General features: G+C 39.5%; 1 protein-coding gene across 5 annotated transcripts in view; it reads left to right on the top strand.

Moving 5' to 3' along the window:
- The window catches only part of Mid1 (midline 1), a 336,764-nt gene that overhangs the window by 218,978 nt on the left and 92,627 nt on the right, over positions 1-25,159 (top strand). For 4 of the 5 annotated variants that reach the window (XM_015987794.3, XM_015987797.3, XM_006994326.4 and 1 more), the window contains exon 2: positions 9,907-10,622. In XM_015987794.3, the coding sequence (XP_015843280.1) occupies positions 9,963-10,622 (660 nt within the window). In that variant the 5' untranslated portion in view covers positions 9,907-9,962. The remainder of the gene's footprint in view (positions 1-9,906; positions 10,623-25,159) is intronic. The other variant, XM_076562479.1, reaches the window with a different exon arrangement.

Genomic DNA, 25,159 nt, shown 5'->3' on the forward strand with positions numbered 1-25,159 from the left:
TATATAGGAGCCAGCTTTTACTGAAGTTATTATATACTTCCCTGGCTTGGGAAATTACACTCGTACAGATGAAAGCAGCTTCCTTCTGAGCGCAGCCTGTTGCAATCTCACAAGCCTGGGTTGATTCTGTGTTTCACATCAATCTTTTTGAGCCCTTTAGAGTCTGTATTCTGCTGGTCCATGATAGAAACACCATTCCATGTTCTTCAAAACATATAGCACCTGTAGTTCTATAATAATGATGCCATACCCAAAGCTCTAACATCAGTAAGTCAACTAACTTTTAGGTTCCCCCAGGTGATGGAGATAAGAGATGTGGAACATGTTTCTGAAACAAATAATACAATTTATTTGTGCCATTTTCAGTGATGTTTGTTGCTCACAATTCTTTTAGGAGCTAACTTTTGTGAAACCAATTTTATGAATCTTGGTATATCTTTCTGTTGTGTTAAAAAGCAGTGGTTCTCAACCTCTGGGTTGAGACCCCTTTGACAACCCTTTATCTCCAAAAATATTACGATTCATAAGAGTAGCAAAATAACAGTTATGAAGTAACAACAAAAATAATTTATGCTTTGGGGCCACCACAACATGAGGAACTGTATTAAAGGGTCACAGCATTAGGAAGGTTGTGAACCACTGTGTTAAAGTTTTTCTTATCTGGTTTGTATTTTGGTAAACATAAATATTCAGTTCCATAGTATAAAGAATATTTGGATAAGAAACATATGAACTTCCTTGTGTATCATCTGGGAAGCGGGCAGAAAACATCTGGTATTGACAATCAATCACAAGTAGCCCAAAGTTGTTTTTTCCAGTGTATTCTGTGATTCAGAACACTATTAATATGCCTGATTGTAACAACATTCAGAGCTGTTCAATGAGAGACTGAGAGTGAAATTATTGATGCGTTGCTTGTGTAATCTTCTTTCTATGTTCCAAATGAGAATAACAATTATGTTTCATGAATTGTGCAAACATGACACAGAATATGGATAGGTGGGTAAAGGACACATCTTTCCTGGAGATACCTAATTCTTAATCTGATTCATTTTTAAAATTAGAATTTAAAATGACATCTATTTATTTATGCATGTGCACATACTTGTCTGTGGTGTGTGTGTGTGTGTGTGTGTGTGTGTGTGTGTGTGTGTGTGTATGTGCGTGTGTACATGAGCACACACGTGCATGCTCTGGCATGTCCATGGAGGTCAGAAAACAACTTGTGAGAGTCAATTTTCTCTTTTACCATGTAGGTTCTGAGGATCAAGTTTGGCAGTAGGTGCCTTTACACACAGAGCCATCTTCCTAGCACTCTCAGTCCAACTCTTGAGCATGAAAGTGAAACTTGCATGGTCTTGATGTCTGAACCAGAATGCTTGCCTGAGTTTGGTCATGAATTAAACCCTGCAAGGAATGCTGTCTTCACGGGGATACTAGATGGTTCCTCAAGGTCTAGGTTATGTAAACTGTATCAAAGTAGAGATCCTAGGAGGCTTCCCAGATTACCCTTGTGAAATTCAAACATGAGTTGCAGAGCAAGATGATGGCGAGGGATTTAACAACATAGGCTTGGAGCTTATATGTTTTGTCTGCATTGACTTCCTATGCTTTCACCTTTTACTTCAGAGAAGAGTTTTTGTTTTTGTTTTTTTAAAGATGAGTCCAATAGGCACAAGCCCATGGGTTGTTCCTTAAGAGTACCTATCCTGGGTTTCCCCAAACCTCTTTACTAAAGCCAAATCCTGCAGCTGAGGTCCCTGTGCCATGACTCTTGCATTGGAAATTTTCTGCTTCCCTTTGTTTTCTCCCATAGGCCATACCATAAACAAAAGACAGTACCCCACCCCAGGAAAGTTCTCCTGGAATGAATGCTTCTTCAGTATAAAAATACCTTAGGATGAAGAAACCTGGAACCGACAGGGAGCAAGAAAGTAGCTTTCTGCTCAGGTAGCTGAACAGCTAGATCATCTCAACTATCACCCTGTGCCAAGATTCTGTTATGCTTCCAGCCCTCCCCACTAGCTTTTTATGCCTTTGTTAATTCATTTTCCTTGACTCTATGAGGTACGAACTCCTGCATTCAGGTTTTATCCCCTATGAGGGTGTGATGGCTATTTGGTTCAAATCACACATTCGTTTGAAGCCTACATTTGAGACTATGAATGCTTTCTTCCTAGGAAGGCTGTGTGTGTGTGTGTGTGTGTGTGTGTGTGTGTGTGTGTGTGTGTGTGTGTGTGCCTGCTCATGCCTAAGCTCATGTATACCTGGATTAGCCCTGAATGATTTAGAATATATTAAGAGAATAGGATGAGTCATATATTAAACTTGGGGTCTTGTTATTCTGTTGTGTAGGAGGAAATAATATTTTTCAATAATATTTCATAATTTGTTAAGTAGGTAATTATGTCACTTTGTGTTTTTCAGCCTAAAGGGTTACTTTGTAACTGTTAAGTTTAAACATTTAGCACACATCACACTGTTTACAGCTGTGTTTTTAAACAGTTCTTCCTTGTTTAATATGAAGTTGCCAAATACAATAGTAGCCAGGATTCTTTGGGCCTCTGGAAGGTTCCATTTTCATCCACCCCTGAAACAGAGACAGAAAAGCTAACATGAAACTAAAAAAATCTTTAATGAAAATTATTTATATAGGAAGAAAAACAAAAGCCAATTGCAAAGAGTGGCAAATGGTCTTATTTATTGGGCCTGGGACTTAGGAAGTGAGGGGTAGTAGAGTTGAAGGTATAGTTTGGTGAAACTTGGTCAAGTCTTTGAAAATGGAGATGAGATGCCAGGCAAGATTCATTGTTTAGGCAAAATGAGAACTATGTTTTATACTGTGAAGAGAAATGCTATGAAAAAGCTGTAGTTCAGGGAACAGGTTACAATCAGTAAACTCAAGGAGGAAAGATCAGGAGTAAGTCACATTTGCAGCTGGAGAGGTGGCTCAGTGGTTAAGCACACTTTCTGCTCTTCTAGAAGACCAAAGTTTGGTTCCCACCACCTAGTCAGTTAGCTTATAGTGGCCTATAACTTTAGTTCCATAGGCTTCGATGTCTTCTTCTGGCTTCTGAGGGCTTTTGAACTCAGGTGTATATACCCACACGTAGACACATGCATTCAATAAATAAAATAAAAATTTAAAAAGGAAATCAAATTAAGAGGGTTAGTTTTCTTTGTGGAGGAAGACAATGGTCTAAAAATGTAGCAGAATGAGTCTAAATCAGCATGAAGCTATGATAAGTAGACACACATTTCTTCCTGAATGATTTGAATTTTGGAGAGGAAGAATGTATTTGTTTCTATTGATGCTATATTACATTGTAACAAACCTGATGGCTTTTAACATCACAAGCCCATTATTTTATAGTTTTCAAAAGTCTGACATCACACATAAATTTCCTATTTATCAGTATCCACAGAGTCCTGCTTCTTTCTGAAGGCTGTGGGATATCATCAGTTTTTATTTTTCCATCACCAGATTCTTCAGGCTAAATGTATTCCTTGGCTTGTGGCCTTGTTCTTTGTGTTAAGAGCAGCCATGGTTGGTTCTAGCCTTCCTTATGCCACATCATTCTGATTCCAACTCTTCAGTCAATATCTTTCACCTTTTAGAAGTCTTGTGATTCTTTTGAGTCTCTTAAATAATCCAAATTAATCTCTTTATTGCAAAATCAGCTGCTTACAAGCCTTAATTATATCTATCTGAAACTTTAATTTCTCTTTTCTCCTGTTACCTCCCAAGACCTAGTGTGTAGTCATCTTTGAGGTCATTACTCTGTCTTCTCCAGAGAGAAAAGAATAGAAAATATGGCAGATTTCTCACTTTTTGAACATGGTAAATGAAGCCTTTTAGGAGACACCTCTAGAAGAGACAGGTTGAGGAAGGAAGTCAATAAGTCCCATGAGAGTTGCATTCTGGGTCTGAAGTAGTTATAGACCATGAAGCTGAGAATTGTCAACTCTGAAGAGAAATGCCAGAAAGATGGTGCTTTGAGATTCAAGCCTAGAAATCACTTTCATGGAAAGTAACCATGAAATGAGTGAACACACTGGCTTACCTCCTGGAAGGAAGGACACACAATTAGAACACTCCAGGTTTTGATGGACAGGAAGAAGTCAGCAGCAATTTGAGAGAGAGCAACTAGAGAAGGATAATTGCAATTGCAATGATACTCAGAAGGAGAGGACCAGACCTGGAGAAGAAAGATGTAGGCACACATCTACATCTTTCTTTTATCCACCAAAACCTCCATTTATTTGCTTTCCATTGTGAAGAAGTGCTTTCTTTAGTAAATGAGTTTCATGAAAAGAGGCCTGGCATCTAAGGATACAAGCCTTCATTGAAATGTGTCACTGAAGACAATCCTAATTCTGGACATTATTAGAATGGGTGCTAATATTATAGGGAATATCTGTGGACTCATTCTTTAGGACACTCAGGCAGCTTACATGCTGCATGGTGAATGTTCTACATTTTTTGACTATCTGTTCAACTCTTCTTTTGCTTAATATTCTGCCCTATTCTAGTAGACCAACTGTAGGCAGGCAAAGCTGTGAATGCTGAATTGCTGCTATTCCCAGTTGTTTTCAAGAGGTTCCCATGATTAGCTCCTCCTCCTCCAGAAAAAAAGGCCAGTCAGCCCATTCATAAAAATGTTGAGCTATAGAATTTCCTGACAACAATATGCATGTGTGATTTCCTTCTATTGTAATAAATTCTAAGGCGCTAGCTAAAAAAATATGGAAAGTGAACTGTGAAGGTTAGGTAAAAAACAAAAGAAAGATAACTTTTTTTTTTTGCACAAATCCTACCTGACCCCCACTATCTTGTGAATGAACCTTGCTCAACTTTTGAAACCTCCCTCATCTTTTACCCTGAGGAAACTTTCCTGTCCCTTTTTCCTTTTGGGCAGAGTAGATTATTCTGTTTTTTGGATTTCCTATTTCATTATGTTACACAACATATTCTTTTCATTTTTAGATTTATTTTATGTATATGAGTGTTTTGCCTGCATCTATATCTGTGTACCACATTCATGCCTAGTGCCTGTGGAGTGTGTTTGAGTCCACAGAACTGGAGTTACAGGCAGTTGTGAGCTAACTGTGGGTCCTCTGCAAGAGCAGCAAGTGCTCTTAACTGCCCAGTACTTTTTGCCTTCCTTAATGAATTGTTAAATACCAAGGCAAGAGCTAGACATTGCCTAAGCCTACCCCAGGACCAAGTGCATGCAAAGATTTTAGTATTTTATTAAAAGATTAATAGTACTTTAATTTCTCTAGATATTTTTAAATGGTAGAAAATAAGGCAAGCTAATTTCTTGAAGAAAGGAATGGCATATGTAGATATTGAGAAATGATGATGTGTGGCAACTTCTGGATAAAAGTAGAGAGTGGAATTTCTTGTAGATATCAACTCAGAACCCCTTCCTTTTTGGAAGTGTGTGACCCAACGACTTAGAAATTTGGCTGAACTTCACTTATCACATCTAGCTATTTTCTCAGCACTTAATTCAGTTAACTATTTACAGTGTAGACATTTGCCCAAAGCACCATGCTGAGTACTATGGCAGTAAAAGGAAAAGATTCAGATCTGAGCAGCTGCTATTAAATCATTCCTACATGAATTGCCCCCAAGCACTGAACTCACATAATTTCCATTGATGTCAGGGTGAAATCCCATTGCAAATAATTTCCTGTTAACAAGGGAACATGTACTCGCTTGTCCAAGTCAGACTCCTCCATCTTTGCTGTTGTTCTTACACACCTGGCATTTTATTCATGCCTTTGTGCTGCTGATTTTCATTTTGTTTTCTGGCCAGTTGTGTGTATCTCTCTCCTCTAAAAAATAAGATCTGTAGGTCAAATCTGGCTCGTTATCTGTTTTTTAAAAATGCAGCTGTATCAGAACATAGGTATGCACATTCCTTTTTATATTCTTTATGATTATTTCTGCAATACATATCCCATGGCCCACAAAACAACAACAAAAAAACATGTATTACACTGCCATTTATACAGAAAGCTTGCTGACTTCCATTTTCCTGGTTGACAGATCCTTAAAGGAAAGAGTTATACTTTATTCATTCAACTTTAGCCCAGTACAGTTGAAAAAAATCAATGAATGTTTGAGTTTGTTGTGCATTGGACACTATTCTAGGTATTTGTAACACAGCCTCCAAAGAGAAAAAAAAAATCCCTGTTCCTATACAGCACTGTCTAGAGTTAGAGGCATTAAAAGGAGACATCCATAAAGAAAGTAGTAAAATATGTTAGCAATAGATATATCTAAAGAACAACAGACTGAGATAAAGCAAGAAGGATTTCTATAATGGATGGGTAGTTACGGTGGTAGTGAGGGAATTAGTTTCATGTGGGTTCAGATAAGGTGACTGTAGAGCCCAGAGTTACATGGATTCCAAAAGTGTATGTTCCAAGTGGAGGATGGGATGCATTTGGCATATCTGTGGATTGACAAGGAAGCCATGTACCCTGAGCAGTACAAGAAAGGAGTAGCGTGGGAGGAAATGAGCTCACCGTCTGAGTCTGTTTTCTAGTGCTGGTTTTATTGTGGTGCATTTCCCTTTGACTGACATGGGAAGCCCCTGGAGGGAAGAGAAGAAGAGAGGCAGAATCTGTCATGTTTTAACAGGTTCTCTACCTTCTGAATGGGAGCTAGACTAAAAGGAGAAGGGCCAGAGTGAGGAGAAGACATGAAAGCATTTAGAAAGGTGTTGTGATAGCCCAGGAAGGAGATGATAGTGGCTAGGCTCATGATAATAGAGATGGAGTGGCGACAGCACATGGGTCTCCCTTTTTGGACCAGCTTAGTACCGAGCACACAGTAGCCTTCTCTTGAATAAGTGAATACAATGTCAGCATTTCCACTGGGATGCCCCATGGAATCACCCCCTGGAAATTCCCATGCTACCTCTGTGGGAAGGAATCTGACACTTCCACTACAAACAGAGTCATCATGTAATATTTATCTTTCACTGTCTGACTTATTTCACTTGTCATAATGTCCTCTGGTTGCATGTAGATTGACGCAAATGACAGAATTCCATTTTTATGACCAAATAGTATTTCACTGTGTGTACGTACTGCATTTCTTTATCTGTTCATCAGTTTACAAACATTGAGGTTGTTCCCATAGCATGGCTACTGTGACTAACATTACAACAAACATGGGAATGCAAATGTCTCTCTGGCATACTCATTTTATTTCTGGATCACATGGCAGTGCTATTTTCAGTTTAAAAAAACTAAAAACTCAAATTTTTCTCTTTGTGTTTCATGTACATCAGTGTGTATGTGCATATTCACATGTGTGCAGGCACACTAATATGTGCGATCATGTGGAACTCTGAGTTTATGTTGGGAGTCTCCCTTGATAGCTACTCACCTTATTCATTAAAGCAGGGTCTTTTAGATTAACCCAGAGCTCTACAGGCCTAGTCTGGCTAACCAGCTTGCTCTGGGCAACGATTGGTTTTGTGTCTCCTCCTCCCAAGCACTGGGATTACAGGTGGCCTCCACACCCACCCAGTGTTTATGTGGGTTCTGGGAACCTGAACTCCAGTCTTCATGTTGCATTACAGGTGCTTTAACCATTAAGAATGCACCCATTCCCACTTTCAGTTTTTTTTTTTTTTTGCTCTTTTTAAAAGATTCTCCACACTTTGTTGTTGTTTTAATGTATTGGCTTATAATACTGTATAGGATGGAATACTAGATAAATATTATATAAATATATATGCTATATTTATACTACATACCATATAAATGTGTGCAAATACTGCATATGTGAAAATAAAAATTAAATGGAAATAATTTGGCTATGCATCGTGGGTGGCATGCTTCTGTGATAGTGGTTTGCTCTGATGATCTCCACACTCAGGAGACAGAAGCAAAGAATATTGCAAGTTTACAGTAGGTCTGTAATATATGGCAAGTCCCTGTCTCAAAAAATTAAACAGGAATATATTTAAGTAAGTAAATAACATAAAAATTAACAACAACCATCATAGAATAGAGCACAGGAAAAGGCCTACTATTTTCCTTTGATTTTTATGCTTCTGATAGAAAAGAAATTTAACACAGAGGTAATTTTTTTTATGCACAGTTAATCAACGTCTTGCTTAATAGGCAAAACCTTTCAATTTCTTCAGAGCTGTCTACAGGAACAATGTACTAGGCACAAGTAAGGATGGCGAAGTCTCTTAGAAGAGCAACCTTTGGTTTAACATTGCAGACTGGAAAGATGAGTAAGCGCCAGTATTTAAAATTGCAGCCACGCCTTTATCAGGCAGTAAAAATGAGTGTCTGGTCACAGGTTGTTCCTGGCCTACTAGTTTGCTCTTCTAATGTTTAACAGGCCCAGGACATATACTTTATACCCTTTATTGATCTACCAGTTCGCAGTGAGGTGATGGTGTTTCTCTGAGCTGTGCGCACTCTTCATATTTCAGATGGATACTATTTCATAAAAGGTTAGATGATTCTAGAAACCCTGCCTTTTGCAAAGAAGCAGAGGTGTGAATACAAATGACTGACTGTCAGAATCACTAAGCACAGCTTTGGAAATGAAGCCTTCCCATAAAGCCAACTGGGAACTTTCTACCCTTGTGAGTGATTTGCACCTCCTGACCTGGTAAACCTCACTGTTCTCCCACAGCCTGCAGTGGGCTGCAGCTAATATGCCAGGCAGCATTCTACAGCCCTCCACTAATGGCCTTGAAAGGGAGAAGGTTCAAAGAGGCTTAGTTCCCAGGCCTGCTAATGAGCAGGAGGCCTCTTCACCCTAATGAACTGGTGCTTGTGTGGGATTCTTTGCCTTCCCTTTTTTGAAGGGAAGGGAGGCAGGAGTTCACAAAAGCAGTGTGGTATTTATGGGAAGGGGCACTTTCAGCTGGGCCACCCGATGGTGGCCTGGAGGGGAACAACAAAGCTGGCAGAGGTCATGCCTGGGCCAGCAGGGTTGTGAGTATGAGACAAGACCTCCTGCCAGCCAGGTTTGTTGCTGGCAACAGTGACAAGCCTGAGATAGGATAGTTATCTATCTGCAATAGTGGGCTGCACAGGATTCCTCAGCAGCCTTTGCATAGTCTTTCCAAGTTGCTTTCTAAACTATAATTATCACTGTTAGAACTTATCAAACATATGTAATAATATTAGTTATTGGCATTGCAGCCTTCAAAAAGGCTCCCTGATAGTTTTCTCTGTTTCTCTCTGCCTCCCACATTCCGCTTCTGGATTAAACAATAGAAGAATAATGAACATATGCCAAAAATACCATCTCTACTATGATCATCTTCATGCAAATCTATGTATTTTTTTCCTCAAGCATGTCTTAGAAAATGATGTCCTGAATTTAAACATTATTTCTACTGAAATGCATACATTTGAGTTCATATATGCCGAATGCTCATACCTATAGTGGGTATGTCTGTACAGTTGAATATCTTGACCTGCTGTTGCAAACTGATAGTCCTTAAAGTGCATATACATTAATATTTAAGTTCACCAATTCAAAGCTGTGAATGATTATGGCTGTAACATAAAATTATTCTGATCATACACCAATTACAGAAATTATAGTTTCAATTAGTTTTCAAGTTGGATTTAGACCTTTTAAAAGCCAGAACTGTGAAAAAAACATAAAAACAATAAACAGTAAAAATGAAAGCTGTCACTTTCAACAATCAGAACGTTGAGAAAATGCTAGGCTCATTTTTTTTAAAAAAAAAAATCATTTGCTCCCAGTAAAGAGAGGCATTTGGAACATATACTTATTTTCTCTTCCATGACCTGTGCTTGGAATTATTCTGAGATGCATTCAAAGCTGACAGCCCCCCCTGGCTGACCCCTCATGCTTAATCCAATCTTACGTTCTGTTTCCAGATAGCTGATCAGCTTCCTTGGATTTTGCTGATGACCCCGGAGAGTTTTGCCTGAAGATGGAAACACTGGAGTCGGAGCTGACCTGCCCTATTTGTCTAGAGCTCTTTGAAGACCCTCTCCTGCTGCCCTGTGCACATAGCCTCTGCTTCAACTGCGCCCACCGTATTCTGGTCTCTCACTGTGCCACCAACGAGCCTGTGGAGTCCATCAGCGCCTTCCAGTGCCCCACCTGCCGGCATGTCATCACGCTCAGCCAGCGAGGTCTAGACGGGCTCAAGCGCAACGTCACCCTACAAAACATCATTGACAGGTTTCAGAAAGCATCTGTGAGCGGGCCCAATTCTCCCAGTGAGACCCGCAGGGAGCGGGCCTTTGACGCCAACACCATGTCCTCTGCCGAGAAGGTTCTCTGCCAGTTCTGTGACCAGGATCCTGCCCAGGATGCTGTGAAGACCTGTGTCACTTGCGAAGTGTCCTACTGCGATGAGTGCCTAAAAGCCACTCACCCGAACAAGAAGCCCTTTACAGGCCATCGTCTGATTGAGCCAATCCCGGACTCGCACATCCGGGGGCTGATGTGCCTGGAGCACGAGGATGAGAAGGTGAATATGTACTGTGTGACCGATGACCAGTTAATCTGTGCCTTGTGTAAACTGGTTGGGCGGCACCGCGATCATCAGGTGGCAGCTTTGAGTGAGCGCTATGACAAATTGAAGGTTAGTCCGATCCGCCTTAAGCCAACCCCTTTCTGCCAGCAAATGTCATGGAAATAAGACGTGTATTCACTGCTAGCTACATGGTGGGTGAAGGTTTTCTCTTCACCTTTGTTGTCTGATTAGTTGTAGCATGTTTTTGGCAGCCTATAAATGTTACACAATGAGGGTATCTTGTAAAAGTTGACTGCTGCTTGTAATTTTAGTGTTGTCAAGGTGAGGGCAAATTCTAAAAATCTGGATCATTTTCAACCCTTGCTGTTTGTCTGGATCATTTTCAATGTCTGCAGTTCTTGCAAAGAGAGGAGAGAGAGAGAGAGAGAGAGAGAGAGAGAGAGAGAGAGAGAGAGAGAGAGAGATGGGGGAGGGAAAGGAGCGAGAAATGGGGGGTGGAAGATAAAAACCTATCTTGTGAGCATTTGTGGACATTTATTTTCTTCACTCATCCAGGAAAACCAATTTACTCCCATTGTACCTTTTCTAGTTACTACACAAACAAAAGACTAGAAGGAAGAATGTCTGTAGCAAATGCAGGATTTTAGAGGACATGTGGCCTCCTTTTGTAAATGATATTTGGCTTACTGCTGAACTATCACGTTCCGACAGTCTCAAGTTTCACGAGAGCATTCCTGTCAGTATAGGCTTCTTTTATTCAGTGACTTTAGAGGCAAGACTGTCCGAACTTCACTCACTTCTAGTAAGAAATCATCCAAATTTCATCGTGGGGGATAATAATTAGTATGGTTACATGTTAACTTAAAAAAAATAGGCTCTAAATAAGGTTAGAAAGCACCAGGGAAGAAATAAAAACCCATCTCCTGTTGTCTGTTCAACTTCAGTTGACTGTGGGCCTAATTACTGCAAACTCAGCTGAGAGAGTTCAAGTGAGGTATTATGTTCATCATCTAATTTTAGATCACAAGACACTAATTAAAAGGAAAGGAAGTATAATTTAAAAGTGCTAAGTAAATATATACTGAAGTCCTTCCTCTCAGGAAAAACATAGCAACTTGTTGAGTAAACAAAATGAATCAGATGACCCAAAGAGTATTATTGCTCAGAGAATATCATCACCTTTACAAATGGTTCCTATCCTTTTCCTAAAGCTAATGAGTGGTTGTATTTACTTGGGCTACATAGTTGATTTTGCGATGATGAAGATTAAGGAACCACATCTGGGATTCAACTTTGTGATTTCTTGACACACTGAGGCAAGTTGACATGCTAAAGTGAATCCCTGCTTCTGCATGTCACGGGGGAAGTAAATGCTGTACCTGCACAGCATTCCTCACTTCAAATGTCCAAGGAGTGAGTGGCTGTAACCCATCTGTTCACCATGTAGAGGAAGTTTGCCACAAGAATTTAGGTAACACTGGCAAGAGACGATAGACACCCATTAGATTCCGCTGCATTGCCCAGCAGTAGCAGAGGAAAGTATCACCAAAGTGAGTAACAGGGAAAGGAGTGTGTATGAAATTATGACTAAGTCAATTTTTCAAAATGCCAGATGGCTGTCAGCTTGTAAAATCCATGGTGATCTCCTTTTAACCTTTCTTGTCCTTGGGAGGTAAAGAGCTTTGATATGATTGAAAAGAGATCTTTAATCTTCATTTCCTTCTTGTCCTTTATCAAGAAAATATTCTTTTGATTAGATTAAGGATTATTTGTTAAAACAATATCATCATAATTAGGTTGCGTATTCAACAACTCCCAAGCTTGCTATTTACATTTGGTAATCAAGTTCTGCTCATTCTCTGTGTGCTGTCACAGTACAGTTATTAATTATTTACGTAACATCTTCAAATTTATGAGGAGATATTGCAATAGCCCTTTCTGTGATGAAAATGCAAATCTGCAATCCAGTGCATTTGTCTAATTAAGCCAATGAATTATCAGTCATTGATATTGTCACAGGGAGGACCTGACAATTAACCATGCTGTATATTTTACTTTCTAATTACAGAAATATAGGCATATAAACAACATCCAATGAATGGAAACACATGTGCAGCTGTTCAACAAAATATATTTATGAGCAATTATTTACAGCTATTCCATGAAATGTGTTTTTAAGCATGGATAACATACCAGCAGGGCATGTTTGTTCAGGGACATGCCATTAATGTTAGAATAAAACATCATAAGCATTTAGGACATTTGGGAGGTGATGAGATTCTAGTCATCACAGACCAATGAACACATGTACTTTCCTGTTTTGCTAAAAACCTAGTACAATATAGATGCCGATTTTTTTACAAAAAGGAATTAATAGCATAATGAACAGACTCAAACCAAGGAATTGTGTGTTTTTATTAGTTGTTACAGTGGTCTGAAAAAGTAAATGGTGTTCCGTGGGATTTCATATTGATACATATTTGTGCTGGTATGATTGTGAAGAATAATTGTTTCCTTTGATAATGTAAATTTGGGGGAGCATTTTAATTACATCAGATTTCAATATAAAAGATGTATGGTTCTGTAAAGAAATGAAATATAGCTGGCATGGTTGTGCATGCCTTTAATTCCAGCATTCAGTAGTCAGAGGCAGGTGACTATCTATGAGTTTGAGGCCTACCTGGTTTTCATAGTGAGTTCTAGGCCAGTCAAGGCTATATATTGAGACCCCACCTTAAAAAATAAAACAGAACAAAACCAGAAATGAAATATAGTTCTGTACATCGACATCTTTACCTGAAGCATAAAAGATAAGACAATGTAGCATTTCAACATGTAGAATTCATGTATGTAAAATCTTCCACATCTCTGTTGAGATACTGCCTCAAAACGGAAAGATATTAAAAATATCTTCCATATCATTTGAAAGAGTGTCACTTCAGTAATCTGCTGCATTCAGAGACTATGCATGAGAAACGTTCATGAGACAGTAAAGCAATGAGAAAATTAAACTCATATTTCCTGAACTCTATTTTTTAAGGTAACAAGAGAAGTCTTCATGTCAAATACAGTCTCTAAATGCGGCACATCAAAACATGACATTTTAAAACATCATTTTAATTGAATTTTAAGAAGCCCTCCAGTTCTACAAACTTTGGTTAAAGACTTGATTTGTGAACCACATAACTGATATATAAGAGAGTTTAATAATGCATTCTAGAGTTTCCAGGAAATTACATTGTAGTTAATTCCTCTCTTACTGTGTTCATGTATCGTACTGGTCCTATTGGTTCTTTCCTCTAGCTGAGCCTATAAAAATATGCTAAAAGAGAAAAATTGACCTTTCACTGTCCTTCACTCACCCCTTCAAACAAACTAAAACTGAAGTTCAAAACTGCTCTTGCTATGCTTACTTTAAAGGCTGGCTGTGGGAATTTCTTCATGCAACAAAGCTTTCAACGGACCAACCCACCGAGATTTAAAAATTATCCCTCCAAAAGCTCCATTAAAGCTCAAATTTCTTTAAAATGTAGCACTTTGCATCTGGAGGCAGAGATAGGAGATTTTACTCTTAGGTTTAATTTTTTTTTGTGAGATAGGATCTCACTGTATAGCCTTGACTTGTATGATACTCATTATATAGCCCAGGTTGGCCTTGAATTCTCAGGAGTCCCCCTGCCTCAGCAATAGAACTATATACAATCATTCCCAGATAAGGTTCCATAGTTCTGAAAGTCTTTCCCAAATTGCAATATTGGTGTGAGAGGATGCTGAGCTAGAGATTGTTTTCTATTCTCTTAGACTTTCTATAATGTGTTTCTACCATAAAAATAGAAATAGGGCTGGACCTGGTTGCACAGGCCTATTTTCCTAGTTATTCTCGAGGACAAGGCAGGAGGATAGTAAGAGTTCAGGGCCAGCTGGGGCAACATAATGTGTGACATACTCTTTCAAAAATAAGAACTAAAAGAGAGGACTGGAGCTACTGTTCAGTGGGAGAGAGATTGCCTAAAATGTGAGATGCTCTGGACTCAAATGACAGTACCACCAAAAAACCAAAAATCCTAATTATGTATAATGCAGGTCATAGGCTAGTGTGTGTGTGTGTGTGTGTGTGTGTGTGTGTGTGTGTGTGTGTGTGTGTTATAGACATACATTGTGTATCTGTATGCGTACATGCTGTTGCTTATTTTAATATTAGAATCTTCATAATTCCGAATTATATGTAGGTAAGTTGATGTTTCCAGTATTCCCTTTATAGCAAACAATAGCAACAACTATAACAATGTTAACTGTGTTCCTAGAATCTTAATAGTTTAACTATTCACCTATTACTTTAAATGTTTTAACTATTCCTCCTATTACCTTAAATATTCTAACCATATCTTGACTATTTGGTGGATGAATGGAAGTAATTGCAAGATTTTGTGGAGTCATTGAAGTTCCAAACATATGCATACATATATTTTTTTCAGTTAAATGTATATTGCATATGGTCTTATTTATGTACACAGCATTGCTTATTAGACATTAGTATGTCTGTTTATTGTATCTTAAATTTCCTATAGTTTCAACAATTGTTCTATTCTGCTTAATCAATCAAGCAGTGACTAAAAGAATTACATTTAAGCTTTCCACTAAAGAGAGTGAACTTTTTAACTTTTTTCATATCAGTGTCTTTTTTCTCATCTCAAGACTTTTGATGCTATGTTATGAATAACAAACAAGATTATAGATCTTTTGAGAGGTAATTGATAATTAAGTCAATATCCGTTTACTAAGTGAAGGTAATATGCACAGAAACAGTCACCATCTTCATGGAACTAACAGACTAGTAGGGAATTCTAACAGTCAAATATTTTCTCTGCTGCTGGTGGAGGAAGTCATATTGTATCTAGAGCAAAGACTCAGATACAAATCTTAGAGATGGAGAAATTCTTCCCAGAAAAAAACATCTCCACATACCAATTCCAAGTCTTGTATTAGAAAACATTGTCAAGTATAAACTATAAAACTCCTGTTATACATCACTCAACTTTGACTTTTTATCAATACTACATTCTTTTTGTAATCCTATATAGGTTTATTAAGCAGTTCACAAGTATTTTAGATTAGATTTTAATTTAAAATATATACAGGTTGTATGATGATTCACCACATGGTAAAAAGTGAGTCATGTATTTTCTAAAATACTTTGTGTGTGTGTGTGTGTGTGTGTGTGTGTGTGTGTGTGTGTGTGTGTGTGTGTAGGTCTCACCAATTCCAACTGTCTCCCTCAAAAATAGTTCTGTTTGTGCTTACTTCATGGCAACATTTCTGTAGTCTACAATGTGTATACATTTTTAAATATTACCATGTGGTACAAATAAGGTTGTGAAATATTTGTAAAATACACAAAAATGGCATTTTAATTTCTTTAGTTTGCTGCAAAAATATTTATGATGGAGTGGGAAGAAAGCATCTTCAGGGACCTATTCTTACAGTGAAGCTCAAAGCCACTTCCCTTCCCTCCTCCTTTCTACCTGTTTACTCTCTCATGATTTCCCCCTCTCTTATCCTTAACTTGCAGGGAGAAATTTACTATTTATTATAATTGGGATCATTTTTTGTAAGCTCTGGGAGTTCGGAAAGTGCACAGACAAGTACACAAGGTACCTCTGAGTCATCAGACTATGTAAACAAATGTAATACTCGGGCACATTACTTAATGTTCCTGTGCCCCATTTTACTTGTCTATAAAACAAGGCTAGTAATGTAATGTGCTTGCTTTTACAGAAACATGGGAGAACAAAATGAAGTGTTTCATGTAAACTCCTAGCATTTGCCTGGCCCAGAGGAAGCTTGCAATATGTCAGAACTACTGTTGTAAAGCAGGAGGCAGCTCTAATGGTTAAGTGCGAGGACTTTGGCATTTCACTGGCTGCCCAATATTGTTTTAGCTATTTCTTGCCATATTTCTATGTGAGATAAGAGTGCATGTTTTTACTTTAATGTATTTCGTTTTATTTCTAAAGTACCTAGCCACAGGTAGAGGCATGCCAATTATAAACACTTGTTGAATGGCATGTGCAGAAATGATTGATAGGTTAGACAAGTGTTTGGGGATTCAGAGGAGGAAGAGATGACTCTGGTGTTGAGTAGACAATAAACCTTGCTTCAGGGTGGTGGGATTTAAGCTGTGCTGACAGATCAGTGGATTATGCATCAAAGCAGCTGAGTAAAGCTTCTGCGCATGCACTGGACCAGCATAGACCTGTCTGTAACAATAGATAAGACAGCTTAGGACCCTGGACAATGCTGGCTAGCATTTGAAGTGCTGAATGAAGGGCCAAAAGAGATAATATCGGAAGAAGCATCTTTAAGGAAGATTTTGAAAGTCTTTGAATGTAAGGTTACAACTTTGAGGTGTTTTTTACTCCTGCCTATAAGATAACAGTGAAATAATTTTCTTTCAAAGGGAGGGTGATACAAAGTATGTTTTATGGAAGAAAGGTCAAATGAGAATAGCAGATACAGGTAGTACTGTAACATTCCTGGGGGAAAGAAAAACATGAAGAGACAATTGCATTGGTTTTCATCTTACGGTCTGTTTTAATTGACACAGTGCACCCCAGCTCAAAACGAAAGTGACATTCAAAGCCTTGTCCCCGAAGACTAAGAGGTGCATTTGGGTGTTACTAACTGTTAATTGGCTTCTAGATCCAGGCGTAAGTGTAATCCTTTTCCTGAAGTCCTGGCACAACTAGATATCACATAGAGCCCAATATGCTGTCTCTTCCAGCTTTTGATTCACTGTAGGAAGGATGCAATTCAGAGCACTGCACCTACTGCAGTGGCCTTTTGAAGGAGGACCTTGGAGTTCCCGCTGTTCCATCCACATTGTGTAGCTGTGATCATTTAGACTGAAAGTAGTACACAGAGTTGCCGGCCCCTGATCACTTCAACATTCAGATCTCAGTTCCCCAGTGCCCAGTTTGTTCTTTCTCTTCTGGCCTAACAAAGCCAACAAAGGCAGTATTATTTTTAAATGAGCTAATCATTTTTGAGGTTTTGAGAAATATATGCTGCAATTTTATAGTGATTTTCAACACACCTGGCCTGGCTGCAAGCCACCATCATCCTAAAGGAAGAAGATGCCTTCCCACAGGCTCTGCAAATTGCTGTAAGAGCTATCTCTTTGGAATGATGCCTCTAGAGCCATCACGGAAGCTGTCTTTTTTTAAAATAATTTTTTATTAAGAGATTTTCTGTTCATTTTACATACCAACCACAAATTCTCCTGCCCTCCCTCCTCCCTCCCCCCAGCCTTCCCCCCCCCATCCTCACCTCCTCCAAAGCAAGGTCTCCCCTGGGGAGTCAGCAGAGCCTGGTACATTCAGTTGAGGCAGGTTCAAGCCCCCCCCCCTCCCATACCAAGGCTTCGCAAAGTGTCTCACCATAGGTACAAGGTTCCAAAAAGCCGGCTCATGCCTTAGGGATAGGTCTCGATCCCACTGCCTGGGGGCCCCCTATACAGTTCAAGCTAAACGACTGTCTCGCTTATTCAGAGGGCCAAGTCCAGTACCATGGGGGCTCCTCAGCTATTGGTCCACAGTTTATGTGTTTCCACTAGCTTGGCTGGTTGTCTCTGTACTTGCTCACAGAATCCCTCGTTTCTCTCGTCGATTTGACTCCTGGAGCTCTGCCTGGGACCTGGCCAGCTGTGGATCCCTGCATCTGCTTCCATCAGTCACTGCATAAGGGTTCTATGATGACAGTTAGGGTGTTCAGCCATTCCATTACCAGAGTAGGTCAGTTCAGGCACCCTCTCGACTATTGCCAGTAGTCTATGGTGGAGTCATCCTTGTGGATTCCTGGGAACCTCCCTAAAACTCTGTTTCTCCCTATTCCCATGGTGTCTTCATTTATCATGGTATCTCTTTCCTTGCTCTCCCACTCTGTTCCTATTCCAGTCCAAACCTCTTGCTCCCCTAAGCTCTCATCCCCCATCCCTTGCCCTCCATTATCCCCCTCACCCCCAGCTCATGAAGATCTCATCTATTTCTCCATCACTGGGCAATCCATGCATCCTTCCTAGGGTCCTCCTTACTAGCTAGCCTCCCTGGAGCTGTGGGTTACAGTCTGATTGTTCTTTGCTTTATATCTAGTATCCACTTATGAGTGAGTACATACCATGTTTGTCCTTCTGAGTCTGGGTTACCTCCCTCACTCAGGATGATATTTTCTAGTTCTATCCATTTGCCTGCAAATTTCATGATGTTATAGTTTTTCTCTGCTGAGTAGTACTCCATTGTGTATATGTGCCATATTTTATTTATCCATTCTTCAGTTGAGGGGCATCTAGGTTGTTTCCTGGTTCTGGCTATTACAAATAGTGCTGCTATGAACATAGTTGAGCATGTGTCCTTGTGGTATGACTGAGCATAGAATGGGAAGCTGCCTTACAGAGTTCCCCTTCCAGCATTTCCATAAACTGATTATCTTGAAAAGTCAGACCTCATACCCAGAGCTGGGATCCTCTGCATGTTCTTAGGGTACCCGGGGACACTGAAGAGAAAAGACAATAATGCAATTTTTTTCCCTTGAACATCTCAAAAAATAAACAAAAAATACAGATTCACTTTATGATCTGAACTTTTGAGCACAAAGCCCAAGTCTTTTGTGTAGCCATTGGGCTGTATTATTTTTAAACTGGGGAAAACACAATTTTTTTTTTGGTTTCTCATCAAAAAGGAAAGTGCTTGTAAAGTGCAAGAATGGGCATGCAGTAAGCATTGGATGGGCATCAGTTATTATTTTATCTCTGCTTTTACTGGTACAGTCAAGGCTTCATCTGAATAGCCCAATCATAGACTTTTTTTTCACTGAATCATCAACTACTGAATGGTTATAGGGTTGAATAGTGTTTCTTGCCCCGAGTGTGGGATACACGGAATAACCATTGCAGAATTCTAAAAGCTAGTGGAAATTTTGGTTTGTCCTTTGTCCTATGCCAAGCTAAGTCGTGAAACTAACTTTTTAAAAGCAGTGAGTGGTAGGTGGACTGAAATAGCTTGAGAAAACAAGGCCAGTTTAAAGATCACAGGCAGGGGCTGCTTATTCATGTTTCTGTTTGAGTTGTTAAGTCACCAGGAAAAGAGAAGCTGGCATTTGGCTTTTACCATGGCTGTTACATTATGGCATACGTAAATACGTAAGGGAAAAAATTGTTAACAAGACACTCAGGGAGTTTAGACCAGCTGCAACTCAGTGGTACTGTTCAGTTGCCGTTGGTGTGTGAAGGAGCCCTGGGCTGTGTTACCTCAGCTGTTTCCCTCGAAGTGGGAAATAGGAGGCTCTCACTGCTGGCTAGTGCCCCAGAGGAAGACAGCCCTGGAGTGAAAGACCTCAGAGAGGGAGGTGGCTTCTGTGTACCACGTGGCCCTGGCTGCGCTTTTGTAAGTGTCCTACAGAATGAGTAGAGTAGCAGTGGCGTCACCTGCCTCCACCCTCACATCTTGTTACTTTTTCTTGCCTATATCAAGAAAATACTGGGTTTTGCTCACATTGGGATTAGACTAGGTTTCTTATTACTGCAAGTGTATGAAAATCACTAAAGCACCTATCCGTTTTATGCCTTCACCAATGTTCTCTTCCTTATCTGTTTTATCAAATCCCCCCCCTTTTTTTAACAAAAGAAAATAAACCTTTCCCACTCACCCAAGGAGAATTTCTATGTAGTCACTATGAGATAAGAACGGGTAAGTTCTGGGAATGTAGAAATGAATAACAAAGATAAAACACTGCTTCCAGTGTCTAGAAGTAAAGATCACATGGCACAAGAGTACATAAAAGAACCATGGAAAAAGTTCCATGGAGGCCAATCTGAGAAATAGTTTTCAATGTGAGTAATTGCCAAAGGTCACTGGCTTCAGTGTTGATATCCAAAAACTGCCTAATTCTAGTAGCTGAAGTGAAACTGTCTTTCTGTAGAAATACCCAGAAAGAATATTGACATTCCTTTGTTTGGAGTTGCGGGTTAGGACTCAGTGTTAGGACTCTGACTCATGTTAAAATCCAAACTGGATGCCTCTTTATTACAGGACTGCTATTCATGGGCTGGACAGTCAGCTCTTCTCACACGCTTTCCTCAGAGATCTGATATCCTCCCTGACAAGGGGTTCAGATAAGTAGCCAAGCTCTGAAGTAGTTGCTATGATTTCTACATTGAGAGAACCATCTCTAGGAAGAGAGAGACGAAAGACCAACTCACAGAAGTGTTATTGTGTTAATGTGACCAGCTGGGGGGCTTGTTTTATCTATTATGGGATTCTGACAAACTTGGGCTTTAGAACAAATGTCCTGACCTGGTCGAGAGTTCTTATTTCCCTCTCCTTTGACCCTTGACATTGATATACAAAGTGCAGTTGCTTTTGCTTGGTAGGGTCAATTTCTGGGCCTAGAGAGAAAAGGTCAGTCTTCATTTCAGACTGAGCATGGACTGTTGCCTCTAGAAGCTCTATAGGCAAGAAGAGGTTAAAGGGAAGTGTTGGTGTGCCAGGATTTTTAAGCTGAGCTGCACAAGGTCTCAGCAAACAAAGATCTCACTGACTTGTTCGAGCTCAGCTCTTTAGGCAAGGCAGTTGCAGGAGCTCTTTTCTTCTGAGGATTCATCCAGACATCTATAAAAAGGCTTGTAGGACTGGGTGGAATGGAAGCTGAAGTGTCTTTCAGGAAACTGCTTTAAGTTCATTCGAAGATAAGACCGAAGAGTATTTGTTGGTTTGACACCAAGAACACACTATCTCCAGGCACTTATAGTAAAAAGGATAGCATTTGTAATTCTTCAGACTGACAGTTTGCAAAGGACATTCAAATATTATTTGATACTTGGAAAAAAATACACCTCCTGCAAAAAAGTATATTATTTGTCTGTTAGTGATAATGAGTGTTAAATGAGAAAATATAAAAGTCCAAGTGTCCTGCTCAATGTCTAGTATACAGAAACAGCTTAGTATATTGGAATCATCTTAATGTTGCAAAGCACGAAGCCATGGCAAATTTAGAAAGCATATTGGTGAGAACTAGAGTGTAGGTCACCTACCTAGTGTGAACAAGGCTATGGGTCAGTCCCTAGCATTCTCTCTCTCTCTCTCTCTCTCTCTCTCTCTCTCTCTCTCTCTCTCTCTCTCTCTCTCTCTCTCCCTCTCTCTCTCTCTCTCTCTCTCTCTCTCTCACACACACACACACACACACACACACACACATACACACACACACACACACACAGAGAGAGAGAGAGAGAGAGAGAGAGAGAGAGAGAGAGAAGAGAGAGAATATCTACATTCTGAAAGCTTTAAGTTTAAGGACACAGGTCTTGAAGTCTGATTTTGTCCTTGACTAATCACTAGCATAATTAAAGCAGAAAGAACCATGATCCAACCGTGGCACATTTTAAAACTTAGCAAGAAGGAAAGACAGACAGAGTATTTTTGCCCCACTTTTATCACCTATGCCCCATAAAAAGAGCAAATAATTCCCTTTACTGTGGTGAATATGATTGAAGAAGGTCTATATTCCATAGTATCATAAAAAAGTAAAAATAAAGGTTCAAACATGTAAATCTCTATGGAATCATTTTTATCTACATATAGAAATATAGAATACTTAGCGGGTTTCCCATGCCTAAGTATTACGTGAATGAATGAATCTGATGATCCTTCAATTCATTTCATCATTTGTAATGTGATTTTGCCTACAAATGTGAATCTAGAAGCTGGGGGGGCGGGTGTCTCAGTTAATAAAGAGTTTGCCAAGCAAGCATGAGGACCTGAGTTTGACCCTACAATCTATGTTTGTGTGTGTATGGGAAGCCAGGGATGGTGACACACCCTATCCATAGGAAGCCCTGGAGGAGGTCTTGTTCCAATGCATGTTATGATTCATCAACTCTGAGGCAGATTGAAAATCTGATTTTTAACGTGTGCCCTGATCTTGCCATTTTAGAGTTCTGTGAAATTAAAGACTAAAAAACAAACTGAACCACTCTAAGCCTAGTTTCTTCATCTGGAAAACAGAGGTCATAACTGAAAATCAACCCTGTAATGACCCAGGAGATCATTGAACAAATGATACATAGTGCTCCCTTTTCCAGATCTAACTGGTGTTTTCTGAACATCTGTATCTTTTCTTACTTGTTTCAGATTTTAAGCTTTTTCTATAGTTCTACAGACAAAAATGCATTATTATTAAAAGTTGGACCATATATTTTATGTAAATAAAGGTGAATAAATTCCTTACTAAACCCTTCCACCTCTTCCTGTAGTAACTCTTGATTATCGTTAAAGGAGCAAATTGAGGTTCAAGATGGAACATTATAGTTTAGCTTCAGACACAATTCTCTTATCTTCACCATTCCCTGGTTTCTTTTCCATCCCCTTACAATGATCCACATATGCCTATTATTTTATAAACATTCCTCTGCCCAAGTCTTCCCTTTCCAAATATTTTTCAGTTTCTCAAGTCCAGTACATATATCTTACAGTTATTTTATATCTGATTATTCATTTTTCAACAACTGGAGCATTAAAAAACTACATGGTATTTTATCAGCAATGAATATTTGTAGAAACAAGTGGAAAAGGCTGTAATAATTTAACCAGATCATAGTCTCGATTGTGTAGGCAGAAATCGTCTATCAGATAAAAAAGAAAACACAGCCCGCCAGCCATTCTCTTAAGTTTCAAATGCATAAACAATAAAAATATTCCTTTTCAGGCCTTGGTGTTCCTTTCTAAATCTACAAATTTCCTCCTAAATATTTCTTTCAAGAAAGTCCCTTAGAATGGGGCACTTCGCTTAGTATTACAGCTCTTAATTAGCACATGCAAGAGCCTGGGTTCCATTTTTAACACAAAAGGGAAAATATTTAAAAAGAAAATCTGACTAAGCTATCATTTGTGCTGAGCCCAGTGGTCTAGGCCTGCCCCCACTCCCCAGGCGACTTAGGCAGTAGGACTGCAAATTCAAGGACTGCCTGGGATACAGAAGGAGTACAAGGCCAGCTTGTCCTCTCTCAAACTAAAAACATTAAAAATATGAGAAGGCCTGGATTTCACCTTAGCATTGTCAAAAAAAAATACTAATAGGTATAATACAGGTTCCAGTACAAGAGGTACAAGTAAACAATGGGCTGGATTGTAGCTCAGTGGTAAGTAATGTGTTTGCCTTCTATGCACAATGCTCTTGGTTCAGTCTCTGTTGTCACAAAATTTCATTAGCTCAGGCAGAAATAACAGACATAATAAAATATCATCATATAAATGGCATATAGATGTTTTATGTGTCTATTTCATCTTACTCAGAATAAAGTTATCTTTAGTTCACCTTGAAATAGAATAGTATGAAATCATGAGACCCATTGGGAAAAACCTATAATCCATTGTTTTATTTGTTAGTCCAGCTCAGGAAAGAACATGGCAGCTACTGTTAATATTAACATCCCATGTATTGAGGCCAGGGATGCTATTCAACATTTTAAATGCACTAGCTAGGTCCCACAGCAGAGAATCATGTGGTCTCAGATGTCAACGGTGAAGAGGCATGGGTTGAATCAACCTATTTTAGCCAACAATGCAATGGTTAGTTTCAGTCTCAGTATCATTTACTTGTTCCTGTGACTTCAAAGCTAACCCTATTTTAAGATGTAGAGCCCAGACTTTGCAGAGACAATCCCCTACCATGCACTCACTGCCATCTATAGTCACCCTGAAAGGCAAGCTGACAGCCTGAAAGCCACCTCAAAGCTCAGAGCCCAGCAAGCTCTCTCCATTCTGTGTACTCCCAGCCTTTCTAAGTAGTCTGGGCCTGTACATGCCATCTTTCAGGCTCTTGCAGCAATATTTAAACCTCTAAAGGCTTAGGAAATATTCTTTAATCCCTTCCCCAAACATGATTTAGGTGCTTTTGATATTATCTGCTATCCCCCAGACTTCCTAGTGTTTTGTAACTTGTTCTCAGGACTGCCTTCCAGGTGTAGCTGTTTGTGGCAGAGACAGAGCCTGGGGCTTTCCTCCAAGTGGGGAGTCTGCAGAGAATGGAGTTGCCAGCTGAGATTGTCATTGAATCAGCTTATATTTGATGTGTAATTGTTTTCCTTATGATATATTTAAAATGTTATTTCCATAGATCAAACGTTAACTCATTAAAGCTGTTAGTTTAACTTAAGTTTCTTCCAAAGGAACCATTTATATTTATGTAGCACCATGTCTTGATCCGTGAAAATCCACAGATTCTCAAATCTTCAAGTCCAGGACTTGGAAGGTTGTAAATCAAATGGAAGTCTTCAGTGCCAAGGCTGACTGTGTTTAGGCATGATTTCCAAGTGTTTGATCCTGTTGGGAGATCCTACTTGCTTCACAAGAAGTTCATGCGTGAAAACACTGAACTCCAAGGGCCTTAGTGACTGGCGGCTCTCTGAGTTCCCCAAGTTGATCACCTCAGGCAAGAGCCTCTCCTGACAGAACAAGAGACTGTGCAGTATCACTGAGTCTGGGGACTTCCTCTAAGCCCAGTGGCCCCCAGGGATTCTGATGTGTCAGCGTAGTGGAACAACTTGAGCTCTGTCCAGTCCCTCAAGTTATGAGTGCAGAAATGAAAGCCTAGAT

The sequence above is a fragment of the Peromyscus maniculatus genome, chromosome X (genome assembly GCF_049852395.1).
Source record: "Peromyscus maniculatus bairdii isolate BWxNUB_F1_BW_parent chromosome X, HU_Pman_BW_mat_3.1, whole genome shotgun sequence".
In the NCBI taxonomy this organism is placed as follows: Eukaryota; Metazoa; Chordata; class Mammalia; order Rodentia; family Cricetidae; genus Peromyscus; species Peromyscus maniculatus.